We start from the raw sequence: 15,714 nt of genomic DNA on the forward strand, positions 1-15,714 counted from the left end.
CCATAATTAGCTCACAGGGCCTACAAAAACAGGGCACAGACTGGAATCAGCCTGTGGAATGTAGTTTGTTGTCCCCTTCTTACACTATCTGTCCAGACTCAGGTTCCAAGTCCCAGGAGCCTGGGAACCAGCCTTCCTGCTCATGGGTGTGTGTGTGTCCACAGTTCCTTCTGATCGCCTGAAGAGTGTGGCCACTCCCTTCCCCTGCCTAGTGGTCACAGACTCAAACCTCGGCATTCACGATACCAGTGCAGACTGACAGGGATAGGAGCACCCTGCCTGAGCATGCCCGGGGCACGCTGCTTCTGAAAGTCCTATCTGGGTTGACACAATAATTTAAGGGTCACTGAGCCCCATCTATCATTCCGCACATTCCTTTCTTCTCACACTATTTGTATTTTGCCATCCACTTTAGAACCTCCGCACAGATATTGTCATGGATGTCGGCTCCAGTCTGAACCCTGCCATTGATATTGGACAGGTAAGGCACATGGGTGACCAGGGTGGTCATGGACTTGGCCAACCTTCAGTGCTAATGCCTTAGCTCTGCCTACACCACTGCCTGGCGAAGGCCCAGATAGCTGATCCCAGGCCAGGCAGGAGCCAGCTGGGCTGTCTGCAGAGGGCTGTTTTCAGCTTCTTTCCACACCCACTCCCCGTGGGGCTTGGCGCCTATTGTGGGAAGCGGTATCCGTCCTTGGGGAGGGGTAGGCAGAGTGGCCACGGTCTCTGTCTGGCCTGCAGGTAGAAGGGGCGTTTGTCCAGGGCCTTGGCCTGTTCACCCTGGAGGAGCTGCACTACTCCCCGGAGGGGAGCCTGCACACCCGTGGCCCCAGCACCTACAAGATCCCTGCGTTTGGCAGCATCCCCAGTGAGTTCAGGGTGTCGCTGCTCCGTGACTGTCCCAATAAGAAGGCCATCTATGCGTCCAAGGTACTGTTGCCCTGGGTCTACACTGTAGGAGGACATGGGGGTAAGACCCACCTACCGCGTGGGTCTGCAGGGGCCTTGTCTGGAAGAGACCAGGGTGCTTGACACGAGTTTTGGCGAGGATGGTGGAGCGATGGGCAGTCCCTGCCTGGGAAGAAGAAAACTGGGATGACACCAGCTCTGTGTGGTCAAAGCCAGCTCCTTTGGGCGCACTCAGAGAGATGCCTTTAATCCAGTCCTGTAGGTCAAGTCCTGACTGACATCTATGTCTCAGGTGTGCATCTTGAGCTTGGTCCTAAAGAGGACCCCACAGGTACACACCCCTCCCTGCTATCCCTTAAAAATAGCACATTCACTGCAGATGGGGCAATACTTCTGTGCAATCCCTTGTGCCTCCTTCAGTGGCTGGCACCTGACTTGAAACTTGATATGCATATCTCAAGGATTAGAGTCATCCCTTATTTTCTCCCGGTCCCCAGTAATTATGAAAAGTGGTTGAAAATCCCATAAGCTGATCGATACAGTCCTAATCAAAGAAGGAAAACACGTAATCACTGGTAACCAGTGAAACATACCCATTTGTTCCTTTCATGATTTACTTCACCGTGGTTGGGTCTGGGACACTTTGTGATCTCGCCATCAACTCTCACGCTTTAGCATGCCTTGGGATCACTGCAGGCTCACAAAAAAAATACATTTTGGTGAGACCTGTCCCTAGAAATTTGATTCAGGAGGGCTGGAGTAGGACCCTGCAACATGCATTTTTAATAAGCATCTCTAGTGCTTTTGATACATGGAATTTCTGGTCAGTCCTTTGGGGGAACAAAACCAACTCTGCTAGAAAATGTTCAATTCCTATTGGTCGTGATGCCTAGATTCCAGACGACGCTGTAAGTATAATTAGGGTGCCTACAAGTATAATTAAGGTGCCTGTAAATGTGGGTGTCAGAGTTGCAGGTAGAGGATTCCCCCAGCCTTATAACTGCGAGGAAGGCTCCAAATTCATGTCAGACACTTTGTCCATAAAATATAATTATTTAAAACAGCTTTGAATGGTACATTTTCTTTGCATGGTGTCATCAGAGAAAAGTGACACAGTAAGAGTTGAGAACGCCATCGAGGTTGAGTCATTTACCAGATTGATTGTTCTCAGCCCTGAAGAATTATGAGCAGCCTTCCTGTCTTGCTGGCCGTGGCCCACTGGGGCTGGCTGGGGTTCCTGGCATCTCCAGCCCTCCTGGCGCAGAGGCTGGGGTCCTGTTGCCTGACTCCCTGTCCTGCGCTCTGTCCGCCCAGGCTGTCGGCGAACCGCCCCTCTTCCTGGCAGCCTCCATCTTCTTCGCCATCAAGGATGCCATCCATGCAGCTCGAGCTGGGAACCCGGATTGTAAGACGAAGAAGCTTTTCCAGCTAAACAGCCCCGCCACCCCGGAGAAGATCCGCAACGCCTGCGTGGACCAGTTCACCAGGCTGGTATGAGGCCCCTCGAGCACCCACTCCGTTGGGGGGAGGCCGGGCAGAGGCGGCCCATGCAGAGAGGAGAGCCGGATGCCAGGCTCTCTGTCCACTGGGCAGCCTTGGGTCCTCGCTGCCTTCCTTGTGCCATTGAGGCGCCCCCTTGATCTTGCTGGAAAAGAGCAAGAAATGAAGTTTGTAGCTGGGCTTCCTTAGAGGAAAGAGGGCTCTTTGGTGCACAGCTGTCAACCACAGATTTAATTTTTTCCCTTGAAGATGAGGGTGATGGGTAAACGTCCAGAAGAGCCTAGTCTTTAGCGTCCATCACTAGCACTTTGGGGACCCTTCTTTGCGAAAGCCACCGTGTGAGTGCTGTGGAGACAGAGACAAAAAGCGGAGTTAAGGAATTGATTAGATGCACCACGTTCGTTCTGCGATGACTACATGCCATACCGATGCTGGCACACACGGATGCCCACAGAGACTTTGTGGTCTTTTAGGAAACCAGCTAATTGTATTTTGTGGTGGCTGGTTACGACTTTAGTGTACATAGCAGCATGTAGGAGGAATTCTATGGTCTTTGGACCATGGGAAGAGCTTCCATGATACTTGTAGTGCACAACGCCTGGCCACAGAGGACCATGCAGGGACAGGTTCTTCCCCTGTTGCCTCTGAGTTGTGCTGAAGTGGGCTCCGCCCACACAGGACCCTCCAACTGCCGTTGCAACAGCAGCCTCTGTTGAGTTAGCAGAGCCAGATTCTTCCTGATAACCCAAGTTGGATTTCCTCCTGGGTATTTGTGGAAGATTTGTTGGGCCTTTTTGGTTTAGAGGTGAAATGGGTACTCGTGGACCAAAAGGGTTCCAGGCATGGGAGGTTGCGGGAGAGTCTTGAAAGCAGGCCAGTCTGCTTTTTCAGGCCTCAGCACCAAGGGTGAGGGAGACCGAGGGGTCCCCAGGTAGGCCACTGTCATCTGCCAATAGCTTTAGCTATGGGGTAAGACCACCAGACCACGTGTCGAGTTTCCAGGCAGCGAGGATGCCCACAACTCTGCAGCAACCTTCCCACAGCCCAGAACCTTCTCACCATGGCCACATGCTGACAGTTTCCCAAACCCTTCCCCGGGAGACGAGGTGCTGCCTGGCTCCTGATAAGCTTACCCAGGTGGCCAAGTTAGCTCCTTGAAAAGAGTCTGATGCAGAACTCATTGATTTAATGAGGCCCTCCAGGTCCTCGGACCTAAAGCACAGATTCTGACCCAAGCCCCTTTGCTCTGTTATAACACACCAGTGAGTTAAATCCCTGCAGCAGGTTTGCATGAGTAACTGATTCTATGACCCAACCATGATTTCAGGGACTGTGTGTAGCACGTGTGAAGGGACCACTTCCGTATTTGGTCATTCCTGTGGCTTCGGGGCCTACTAGAGTGCCTCCCACATGGGAAGTGCTTGGCGAAACTAAAGGAACGACTAGGCAGTTAGGGGGCCCTGACCTGGGGGCACTCCCAACAGCTGAGACTGCAGAGGGATGGCTGGCCTTGGAATGGTGGCCGGCAGTGGTGGGAGGTGGCATGGGCATCCGAAGTGGGCAACGTGTCCTGTGCTATGGGAAGACCCCGGTGATGAGTTTTCTATCATTCCTTCCTAGTGTGTCACTGGCACTGCAGAAAGCTGTAAGCCCTGGTCTGTGAGGGTCTGACGACAAAGCCCCCAGCAGAGGCTGCTTATTATGCGCGGGAGTTTCCATGGAGCTTGAGACATGCCTGCAGAACATGATCTATACATGTCATGGGGTGACGGTGCTGTGAGTCATCAGGATGATGTGTGGAAGCACACGGAATGCATTGGAAGATTTTGTTTTGTTTTCGCTGAAGATTTTGATCAAAAATATGGTTTGCAAACATAATGATAAGCAAATTCAGAACTCTTAGGCCCATGTGGCTAATATGCAATGAGAATCTTTGTATGTCTGCTTTAATCATGTATGTCAAATAGGTGTACGTGCTCTGTCCCAGCTCACAGGCAAGGCTGTATAGCCTCAGATGCTGACAGTGTTTGTCCTTCAAAGAAGATGCCCCCCCAGCCTCCGGAAGCTTCCATCCTAAACCAGAAAGTCTTCCCTTCAAACCAATGAACATCACATTATAACCGCTGACCCATAGTCAACTTTGCAATGGGACAGTGGGGTGAGATTCAAATCCCTAACCACCTTTGATCATTGAAGAGAATAGACACTGAAACGAATTCAAGGTTAATCTAACCTTGTTAAGTGGCAGCAAGGAAATTATTCTATACCATCCAAAGCCGACCAACACATTTACTGAGCACCTACAATGTGCTAGGTTTCTTTCTCTTCCCCTTTGTACAGTAAAAGAAATCAGGTTTAAAATGTTTCACTCGAGGGGCTCTTGGGTGGCTCAGTTGGTTAAACGTCTGATTCTTGATTTCGGCTCAGGTCATGATGTCACAGTTCGTGAGATCGAGCCCAGTGCTGGGCTCTGTGCTGACAGTGCACAGAGCCTGATTGGGATCTTCTCTCTCTCTCTCTCCCTCTGTCTCTGCCTCTCCCATGTGCGTGTTCTCTCTGTCTCTCAAAACCAATAAACTTTATAAAAAATTAAAAATCTTCATTCGTTGCCAGAGTAATTTCCATTTAGAAATCACGCTACCAAAATCAAGATCAGCCCGAAGAATCACAGTCAAGAAGCCTGGGTTCTCATCCCAGCGGCGTCTCTATCTGTGTGACCTCAGTCTGTCACTTCTCTTTTCTGTGCTTTTCCTTACTCTAGAAGGAAAGAACTGGACTGGACTAATCTCGAAGGCCTTCCGTGGCTCTGAAAGTCTATAAATATACGACCCGAAAACTTCAGTTACATAAGGGATCTGCAGCTATCAGAGACATGGCTCCCTTACTGTGATGTGACATCTGGGCTTATTGGACTCTGCTTCGATTCTCCCAAGTTCTTGAAGTTGGTAAAGAGCACAGGAGAGGAGCAAGCATCCCTCTAGCTGTTCCCACAGATGATGTCGTCGCTGTATGGTGCTGGGTGAACGATGTGACATCATCCTGCGCCTTCACTGCTCCAAACACCCAACCTTGTCCCAGATGGGGCCATGGCTCTGGCCACGGAGGGAGAAGAGGGGAAACCGTACAGTTGAGCCCAGCGCTTGATGCCACTAAGAAATGAAACGGTCAACTGGTTGGCATGTGAGAAATGCTTATTAACCATCATGATCTCACCAAATGTGAATATCTGCCATATCTTAGCCAGTCTTCATTTCTAGAGAACACAGGTACACAAAACACTCACACACGTGCCCACACACTACACACACACACTTTCTTACAAAATTCCTTTCCTCAGAATAGTCTAGATATGCCAGCCATGTTACAGCACAGTTAAAAGTGAGGAACATTTATTTTGTTTTATTTTATTTTATTTTATTTTATTTTATTTTATTTTATTTTATTTTATTTTATTATTTTATTTTATTTTATATGTAATTTATTGTCAAATTGGTTTCCATACAACAATCAGTGCTCATCCCAACAGATACCCTCCTCAATGCCCATCACCCATTTTCCCCTCACCCCACCCCCCCATCAACCCTCAGTTTGTTCTCAGTATTTAAGAGTCTCTTATAGTTTGCCTCCTTCCCTCTCTGTAACCCCCCCCCCCCCCGCCATTCTCCTCCCCCCTGGTCTTCTGTGGAGTTTCTCAGGATCCACATATGAGTGAAAACATATGGTATCTGTCTTTCTTTCCTGACTTATTTCACTCAGCATAACACTCTCCGGTTCCATCCACATTGCTACAAATGGCCAGATTTCATTCTTTAAAAGTGAGGGACGGGGGGTGGGAGGGAGGGGAGGGTGGGTGATGGGTATTGAGGAGGGCACCTTTTGGGATGAGCACTGGGTGTTGTATGGAAACCAATTTGTCAATAAATTTCATAAAAAAAATAAAAAAAAAAAAATAAAAGTGAGGGACAGTTTAAGTTGAACTAATAGTTCCATGGAGATCCATGCAGGTCCGTTTCATTGACTATCTGGAATGTTCTAGAACATTTGGACAGTAGCCCAAGATGGAGATGTGTCAGCTGTTATTAGCCAGGCTGTAAGCACTGGATAATGACTGTGAATTCTCTCCTGAGCTTAGCAACAGAGGCAAGGCAGGGTGGTTAAGAAAATCAAACAAGCGAGCGCTCTGTGCGCTGTACATCACTGTTATGCCGAGGTGGTGTTCTCAGACACCTGGCCTTGCCCTGCTGTCCTAACCTGTAAACCTTCTGGAGTCTGTGAGGCAGGGTGCCTGGTGTTCCTGCCAACAGCGCCTGCAGTATCGCACCGCGACCTGCAGAGGGCGGAAGACGACCGGACACGAGACCAACGCCTCCAGGGGCACCACCTCTGGGATCAGTTACCAGGGAACTGACTGAGCATCTCGGAGTGGACCAAGTGTCTTCAAAGGCCCCTCCAGGAGTTGGACCTAAAGCCGACTTAGGGCTTCAGAAAGGCAAAATCTCTGCCAAAGAGCCCGGGGCAGTGAGCTTTTGATGCGGGGCTAGTATGGGGAAGGGAAAGGCAAGTCTTCTTTCCTGAGCATCTGCAACTTGCCAGATGCCACATTTCGTGCTTTACCTGCAGGGTTTCCTTGAACCCTCCCAGGGGCCTTAAGAAAGTGTTCACTGAATCTCTGAAGGAGAAGCCCTACCCGCAACTCCACAGAGGACTTTCCAGTCGGGGGTGTTTACTGCTGGGGAAACACCACAGGCGGTGCCCTCGGTGAGCCTGCTGTAGACCGGGAGTCGTTGAGCCTGACTTCGCGGACTCGGGCTCAGCAGGCTGGCAGAGGCTGCCGAAGGCCCCTGGATGCTATCTCTTCCCCCGGAGGCGGTGTTGGGTTATAACGCTGGCGTGGCCAAGCTGCTGAACTGTTGTCCAAAGGCAGCTGAGGAACGTGGCCCTACTCCAGAGCTGGGGTGGCTGGAGGGTCAGGATGGAGACAGGCTGCATGGAGATCACAGGAGGAACCCCAGGCAAAGGCTGGGAACAGAAAGGGGCCTAGCCTATCGGTTTAGGACTGGGAACATCCCTGAGCCTTGGCTGTTTTTATCTCTAGCCGAGGGGGAGCCTGGAAACCATTTGCTGCCTATTTTAGGTCCTGGGATAAGGCTATTTGGAACATGTAGCTTCCTGGACCTGCTGAAGCTTGACATCACCCTTCGGCCCCTGGGCCCGGGGTCCTGCCCTTTCGTTTTGTCTCTATCCTGAATTGGAAGAGTACGCGTTCCCAAGGCAGGAGACAGATCTTGTGACAATCTTGTCACCTGCAACACAGCAACCCATGGGTGGAAGGGGAAATATGAGGCTTTGTTCTTGAACTGGCCCAGCCCTGGTCTTGCACCATCCCCCAGACCAACTCAGCGCTCTAGAGTGTGTGTACCATCAAGGTCAAGCTCTTTGTTTCAGATCTGAGAAACCTAAGCCCAGAGAGGGTAATTGACTTGTTTGGGGTCCCACAGCCCTTCAGCGTGAGACACGGGCTTATGACAAGGGTGCCAGATTCCTGGTCCAGACTCTCTAAATCAGACCTCTGCTCATCAAGTGGGCCTTCTCTTATGCAAATGGGTCAGATTTCTGGGGGGGTCAGATAGAAATCCAGTTATGCTGGTTGGGAAGAAGATATGGAAGGCTTGGGGCCCAAGACAAACACTGTGGCAAGGGGGGCAGGATGCTAAAATGGGATTCTTTCTTAAGCCCCACGGATTGGAATAAAACAGTAAGTGGAAAACATCCCCCTCATTCCAGAGTGAGATGCTCACTTACCTACCCAAGACTTGTATTGGGGGTGGCTGGAAACGGAGTCATTTAGCTCATCCCCTACCTCCAGGAAACAAACGGTTGAAATGGAATTTGAGAGATTGGAGAGAGAGGATTTCTCTGAAGATAGCAAGCTGTACATCCTCCCTGCCAAAGAGGAGAGAGAGGGGTGGGGTGGGAGGGGGAGAGAGAGAGTATGTGTGTATTATAAGGGGAAGGTCTCCCCAACCAAGCCATTGGAGGGGGAGTTTCCAGTGGACCACTCAAGGACCCAAACCGTGACCGTTGCTTGAGAAGCTGTGGTTGGATGAGCCAGAAGCAGCAGGAAGGGAGTGTGAGCGAGCCACGCATTCTCCAGTGTCCAGGCAAGGGTACCAGTGTGACCACAGGGGAAGTCGAAGGTTACTCTGCATCTTGTTTACACTTGGCTTTTCCATCTTTTAAATTTTTTTTTTTACATTTAATTTTTGAGAGAGAGAGAGAACAAGAAAGAGTGAGAGAGAAGGAGAGAGAGAGCCCGAGTAGGGGTGGGGCAGAGAAAGAGAGAGACACACAGAATCGGAAGCAGGTTCCAGGCTCTGAGCTGTCAGCACAGAGCCTGATGCGGGGTTCAAACTCACGGACTGTGAGATCATGACCCGAGCTGAAGTGGGATGCTTACCTGACTGAGCCACCCAGGCACCCCAATAGTTTCTCAACTTTTATTTTTTATTTTTTTTTATTTTTTAATAATTTGAAATCCTTTTTTATTATTTATTTTTTTCATAGGAAATTGATTGTCAAATTGGTTTCCATACAACAACCAGTGCTCATCCCAACAGGTGCCCTCCTCAATGCCCATCACCCACTTTCCCCTCCCTCCCACCCCCCATCAACCCTCAGGTTAGTCTCAGTTTTTAAGAGTCTCTTATGGTTTGCCTCCCTCCCTCTCTGTAACTTTTTTTTTCCTTTCCCTCCCCCACGGTCTTCTGTTAAGTTTCTCAGGATCCACATAAGAGTGGAAACCTATGGTATCTTTCTCTGTATGACTTATTTCACTTAGCATAACACTGTACAGTTCCATCCATATTGCTACAAAAGGCCATATTTCATTCTTACTCATTGCCACGTAGTATTCCATTGGGTATATAAACCACAATTTCTGTATCCATTCATCAGTTGATGGACATTTAGGCTCTTTCCACAATTTGGCTATTGTTGAGAGTGCTGCTATAAACATTAGTGTACAAGTGCTCCTATGCATCAGCACTCCTGTATCCCTGGGGTAAATTCCTAGCAGTGCTACTGCTGGGTCATAGGGTAGATCTTTTTTTAATGTTTTGAGGAAGCTCCACACTGTTTTCCAGAGAGGCTGCAACAGTTTGCACTCCCAACAGTGCAAGAGGGTTCTCGTTTCTCCACATCCTCGCCAGCATCTATGGTCTCCTGATTTGTTCATTTTAGCCACTCTGACTGGCATGAGGTTATCTCAGTGTGGTTTTGATTTGTATTTCCCTGGTGAGGAGTGATGTTGAGCATCTGTAATGTGCCTGTTGGCCACATGGATGTCTTCTTTAGAGAAGCGTCTATTCATGCCTTCTGCCCATTTCTTCATTGGATTATTTGTTTTCTTGGGTGTGGAGTTTGGTGAGTTCTTTATAGATTTTGGATACTAGCCCTTTGTCTGATATGTCGTTTGCAAATATCTTTTCCCATTCTGTCAGTTGCCTTTTTGTTTTGTTGATTGTTTCCTTTGCAGTGCAGAAGCTTTTTATCTTCATGAGGTCCCAATAGTTCATTTTAGCTTTTAATTCCCTTGCCTTTGGGGATGTGTCAAGTAAGAAATTGCTGCGGCTGAGGTCAGAGAGGTTTTTTCCTGCTTTCACTTCTAGGGTTTTGATGGTTTCCTGTCTCACATTCAGGTCCTTTATGCATTTTGAGTTTATTTTTGTGAATGGTGTAAGAAAGTCGTCTAGTTTCATTCTTCTGCATGTTGCTGTCTAGTTCTCCCAGCACCATTTGTTAAAGAGACTGTCTTTTTTCCATTGGATATTCTTTTCTGCTTTGTCAAAGATTAGTTGGCCATACTTTTATGGGTCCAATTCTGGAGTCTCTCTTCTATTCCATTGGTCTATGTGTCTGTTTTTGTGCCAATACCATACTGTCTTGTGGATTAGAGCTTTGTGGTAGAGGCTAAAGTCTGGGATTGTGGTGCCTTCCGCTTTGGTCTTCTTCAATATTACTTTGGCTATTTGGGGTCTTTTGTGGTTCCATAGAAATTTTAGGATTGCTTGTTCTAGCTTCGAGAAGAATGCTGGTGCAATTTTGATTGGGATTGTATTGAATGTGTAGATTGTGTTGGGTAGTATTGACAGTTTAACAATATTCTTCCAATCCATGAGCACGGAATGTTTTTCCATTTCTTTATATCTTCTTTAATTTCTTCACAAGCTTTCTATAGTTTTCAGCATACAGATCTTTTACATCTTTGGTTAGGTTTATGCCTAGGTATTTTATGCTTCTTGGTGCAACTGTGAATGGGATCAGTTTCTTTATGTGTCTTTCTGTTGCTTCATCATTAGTGTAGAAGAATGCAACTGATTTCTGTACATTAATTTTGTATCCTGCGACTTTGCTGAATTCATGTATCAGTTCTAGCATTCTTTTGGTGGAGTCTTTTGGGTTTTCCAGTTTTTCATCTGTTAAATGTTAGCTATTCTAGTGGTGGATGGATATGATTTTACAACACACTCATGCACAAGTACTGTGCATTGCATCTGGATATACACATAGAAAATATACAAACATGAATGGGAAGGATGGACACCGACCTCAGGACACTGACTACCTCCAGGCTGAGAGGAAAGCCTGAGGGTAGAAGATACAACAGAAGGCTTTGCAATACTCACAACATTAATTTTTAAACACGGCAAAGAAACATTTTTAGAACTGGGTGGGAAGTGTATGTGTGTCTTTGATTTTTCTCCATGTCACTTCGGTTTGATTTATACTATAATTAATTTTTTTCATTTAAGGAAAAAAGCTCTTAAAAGAAAAACGACACCCTTCATACGGAAGCAAACAAAGTCACAGTGTATCTGGTTATAAAATACACCACTTGAAACTTGGCTAATAGATCAGACATTCCCCTCCTGGGTATAACTGTGTGAATATATAGAAATGTTTTAAGAAACTGTAGTACAGAATAAATAATAGGACTGGAAGCAAATATTAAAGGTGGACATCTTCATAATACATGTATATATTGCAAGGAGGGTAATTCCTCATGCTTGGTGATACCTCTCGAGTGTCCATTTAGAAAAAGACTGGGAGATCATGACCTGAGCCGAAGTCGGGTGAGCCACCCAGCCGCTCAGGTAATTGTGACATTTTTAACCTGCCCACTGTCTTTAGCAAAGGAAACATTTATTTACTATTCATACGCTGTCAGCACACAGAGAAGAACCTTGAATGCATCCACTGGGATCTTTGTCTCCCACCACGCCGTCATCACTGAGTGCCGCCGTTTCCCCTGCTTGGAACAGTCATGGCGGTGTTATTCCTGAAGAGTCCGATATTTATCTGCACTCATGTTTAGCTTTGGTTTTCTCATCCCAGCTTTCATAACCCACTCCTTCCTTCTGCGTTCACTTTCCTTCTTTCAGAAACACATCCTTTAGCAGTTTTTTCAGACATTATAAATGGTCAACTCAGTCTTTTGTAAAAATGTCTTTATTTTTTCCTTCCTTCTCAAATAATGCTTTCGCTGGGCACTGCATTGCAGGTGGCAGTGGTGTCTCCCAATCTATGGACCATGTTTTTCTGATGGCAGCCTAAGGGTCTTTCCTTGGCAGGTAAAATATCTTCTCCCTCACTAGCTGCTTTTCTTCTGTTAAGATATTTTATTTTAGGGTGTTCCATTATCTAGCTGTAGGGAGAAACTTTTTATTTATTTTTTAAAAAATGTTTATTTATTTTGGGGGCAGGACAGAGAGAGAGAGTGAGAGAGAGAATCCCAAGCAGGCTCCGATGTCAGCACAGAGCCCGATGCAGGGCTCAAACTCACAAACTGTGAGATCATGACCCGAGCCAAAGTCAGATGCTTAACCCACTGAGCCACCCAGGTGTCCTGGTATGGAGAAACTTTTAATTTATTATGCTTGGGATTTAGTTTCTTCATTCCCATGTCAATATCAAAGGATGTTGATGGGGGTCCACTTTACATAGTCACCCAGAGACCAAGGATAACACAGGACCGCCCCCCCCATCTGGTAGTTGCACCAACTGGGTTAGGAATCTGTTTTTGGAGCTCTTGCTCTCGACATTCTGACTTTGAGTTCCCTCTTCCTTTACAGAACTTGGGGGTTTCCCTTTCTCTCTTTTGAGCTCAGCTGGGTGCTAAATGATTTTACATTTTCTACAACATTTATATCCATTTGAAGCAGCAGAACATTCATTTAATTAAAACTTCACATTGTCAGAAGTTGAATGTTTTTTTTTTCTGTTGTTTATAAACCATCCAATTTCTGGTATTCTTTTAATTTTTAAAAAATTTTTGCTTCCCTTCCCTTATGTTCATCTGTTCTGTGTCTTAACATCCTCATATGAGTGAAGTCATATGATTTTTGTCTTTCTCTGAGTGACTAATTTCGCTTAGCATAATACTCTCTAGTTCCATCCACGTAGTTGCAAATGGCAAGATTTCATTCTTTTTGATTGCTGAACAATACTCTATTGTGTATGTATATATATATATATGTATATGTATATATATACATATGTATATGTATATATATATACATATGTATATGTATATATATATATATATATATATATATATATATATATACTACATCTTCTTTATCCATTCATCCACCGATGGACATTTGGGCTCTTTCCATACTTTGGCTATTGTTGATAGTGCTGCTATAAACATGGGGGTGCATGTGCTCCTTTGAAGCAGCATACCTGTATCCCTTGGATAAATACCTAGTAGTGCAATTGCTGGGTCGTAGGGTAGTTCTATTTTTAATTTTTTGAGGAACCTCCATACCATTTTCCAGAGTGGCTGCACCAGTTTGCATTCCCACCAACAGTGCAAAAGAGATCCTCTTTCTCTGAATCCTCACCAACATCTGTTGTTGTCTGAGTTGTTAATGTTAGCCATTCTGACAGGCGTGAGGTGGCATCTCATTGTGGTTTTGATTTGTATTTCTCTGATGATGAGTGATGTTGAGCATTTTTCATGTGTCGGTTGGCCATCTGGATATGTTCTTTGGAGAAGTGTCTATTCATGTCTTTTTCCCACTTCTTCACTGGATTATTTGTTTCTTGGGTGTTGAGTTTGAGAAGTTCTTTATAGATTTTGGATACTCACCCTTTATCTCATATGTCGTTTGCAAATATTTTCCCCATTCTGTCGGTTGCCTTTCAGTTTTGCTGATTGTTTCTTTCAACGTGCAGAAGCTTTTTATTTTGATGGGGTCCCAGTAGTTCATTTTTGCTTTTGTTTCCCTTGCCTCCCGAGACATGTTGAGTAAGAAATTGCTGCGGGCAAGATCAAAGAGATTTTTGCTTGCTTTCTCCTCGAGGATTGTGATGGCTTTCTGTCTTACATTGAGGTCTTTCATCCATTTTGGGTTTATTTTTCTGTATGGTGTAAGAAAGTGGTCCAGGTTTATGCTTCTTCATTTCATGGACCAGTTTTCCCGGCACCACTTGCTGAAGAGACTGTCTTTATTCCATTGGATATTCTTTCCTACTTTGACAAAGATTAGTCGGCCATACGTTTGTGGGTCCATTTCTGCGTTCTCTATTCTGTTCCATTGATCTGAGGGTCTGTTCTTGTGCCAATACCAAACTGTCTTGATGATTATAGCTTTGTAGTATAGCTTGAAGTCTGGGATTGTGATGCCTCCTGCTTTGGTTTTCTTTTTCAAGATTGCTTTTTCTATTCGGGGTCTTTTCTGGTTCCATACAAATTTTAGGATTGTTTGTTCCAGCTCTGAGAAGAATGCTGGTGTTCTTCACCAGGGATTGCATTGAATATGTAGATTGCTTTGGGTAGTATCAGCATTTTAACAATATTTGTTCTTCCTATCCAGGAGCATGGAATCTTTTCCATTTTTTTGTGTCTTCTTCAATTTCTTTCATAAGCTTTCTACAGTTTTCATTGTATAGATTTTTCACCTCTTTGATTAGATTTATTCCTGCCCATTTTATGGGTTTTGGTGCAACTGTAAATGGGATTGAATTCTTGATTTCTCTTTCTGTCGCTTCATTGTAGGTGTATAGGAATGCAACCGATTTCTGGGCATTGATTTTATAACCTGCAACTTTGCTGAATTCATGAATCAGTTCTAACAGATTTTTGGTGGAATATTTTGGGTTTTCCATGTAGATATCATGTCATCTGCGAAGAGTGAAAGTTTGACCTCCTCCTGCTGATTTGGATGCCTTTTATTTCTTTGTGTTGTCTGATTGCAGAGGCTAAGACTTCCAATACTGTGTTGAATAACAGTGGCGAGAGTGGACATCCCTGTCTTGCTCCTGACCTCAGGGGGAAAGCTCTCAGTTTTTCCACATCAAGGATGTTATTAGCTTTGGGACATTCATATATGGCTTTTATGATCTTGAAGTATGATCCTTCTATGCCTACTTTCTTGAGGGTTTTTATCAAGAAAGGAGGCTGTATTTTGTCAAATGCTTTCTGTGCATCTATTGAGAGGATCATATGGTTCTTGTCCTTTCTTTTATTGATGTGATGAGTCACATTGATTGTTTTGCGGATATTGAACCAGCCCTGCATCCCAGGTTTAAATCCCGCTTGGTCGTGGTGAATAATTTTTTTAAAGTATTGTTAGATTCGGTTGGCTAATATCTTGTTGAGGATTTTTGCATCCATGTTCATCAGGGAAATTGGTCTATAGTTCTCCTCTTTAGTGGGGTCTGTGTCTGGTTTTGGAATCACGGTAATGCTGGCTTCATAGAAAGAGTTTGGAAATTTTCCTTCCGTTTCTATTTTTTGGAACAGTTTCCAGAGAATAGGTATGAACTCTTCCTTCAATGTTTGGTAGAATTCCCCTGGAAAGCCATCTGGCCCTGGACTCTTGTGTTTTGCAGATTTTTGATGACTAATTCGATTTCCTTCCTGGTTATGGGTCTTTCAAATTTTCTATTTCTTCCTGTTTCATTTTTGGTCGTGTGTATGTTTCTAGGAATTTGTCCATTTCTTCCATATTGCCCATTTTATTGGCATATAATTGCTCATAATTTTCTCTTATTATTGCTTGTATTTCTGTTGTGTTGGTTGTGATCTCTCGTCTTTCATTCTTGATTTCATTTATTTGGGTCCTTTCCTTTTTCTTCATGATCAGGCTGGTTAGTGGTTTATCAGTTTTGTTAATTCTTTCCAAGAACCAGCTTCTGGTTTCATTGATCTGTTCTACTGGTTTTTTTTGGATTTGATAGCATTAATTTCTGCTCTCATCTTTATTACTTCCTGTCTTCTGCTGGTTTTGGGTTTTG

At 45.3% G+C, this 15,714-nt stretch overlaps 1 protein-coding gene across 1 annotated transcript in view; it reads left to right on the forward strand.

Annotated features, from left to right (window-relative positions):
* LOC115510968 (xanthine dehydrogenase/oxidase) overlaps positions 1–5,013 on the forward strand; it is a 60,517-nt gene extending 55,504 nt beyond the window's left edge. Inside the window, exons 33-36 of the mRNA XM_030311364.2 lie at positions 416–481; positions 745–933; positions 2,227–2,403; positions 4,033–5,013. Of these exons, the coding sequence (XP_030167224.1) occupies positions 416–481; positions 745–933; positions 2,227–2,403; positions 4,033–4,083 (483 nt within the window). The 3' untranslated portion in view covers positions 4,084–5,013. The remainder of the gene's footprint in view (positions 1–415; positions 482–744; positions 934–2,226; positions 2,404–4,032) is intronic.
* The last annotated feature ends 10,701 nt before the right edge of the window (positions 5,014–15,714 follow it).

The sequence above is a fragment of the Lynx canadensis genome, chromosome A3, assembly GCF_007474595.2.
Source record: "Lynx canadensis isolate LIC74 chromosome A3, mLynCan4.pri.v2, whole genome shotgun sequence".
NCBI classification, from domain to species: Eukaryota; Metazoa; Chordata; class Mammalia; order Carnivora; family Felidae; genus Lynx; species Lynx canadensis.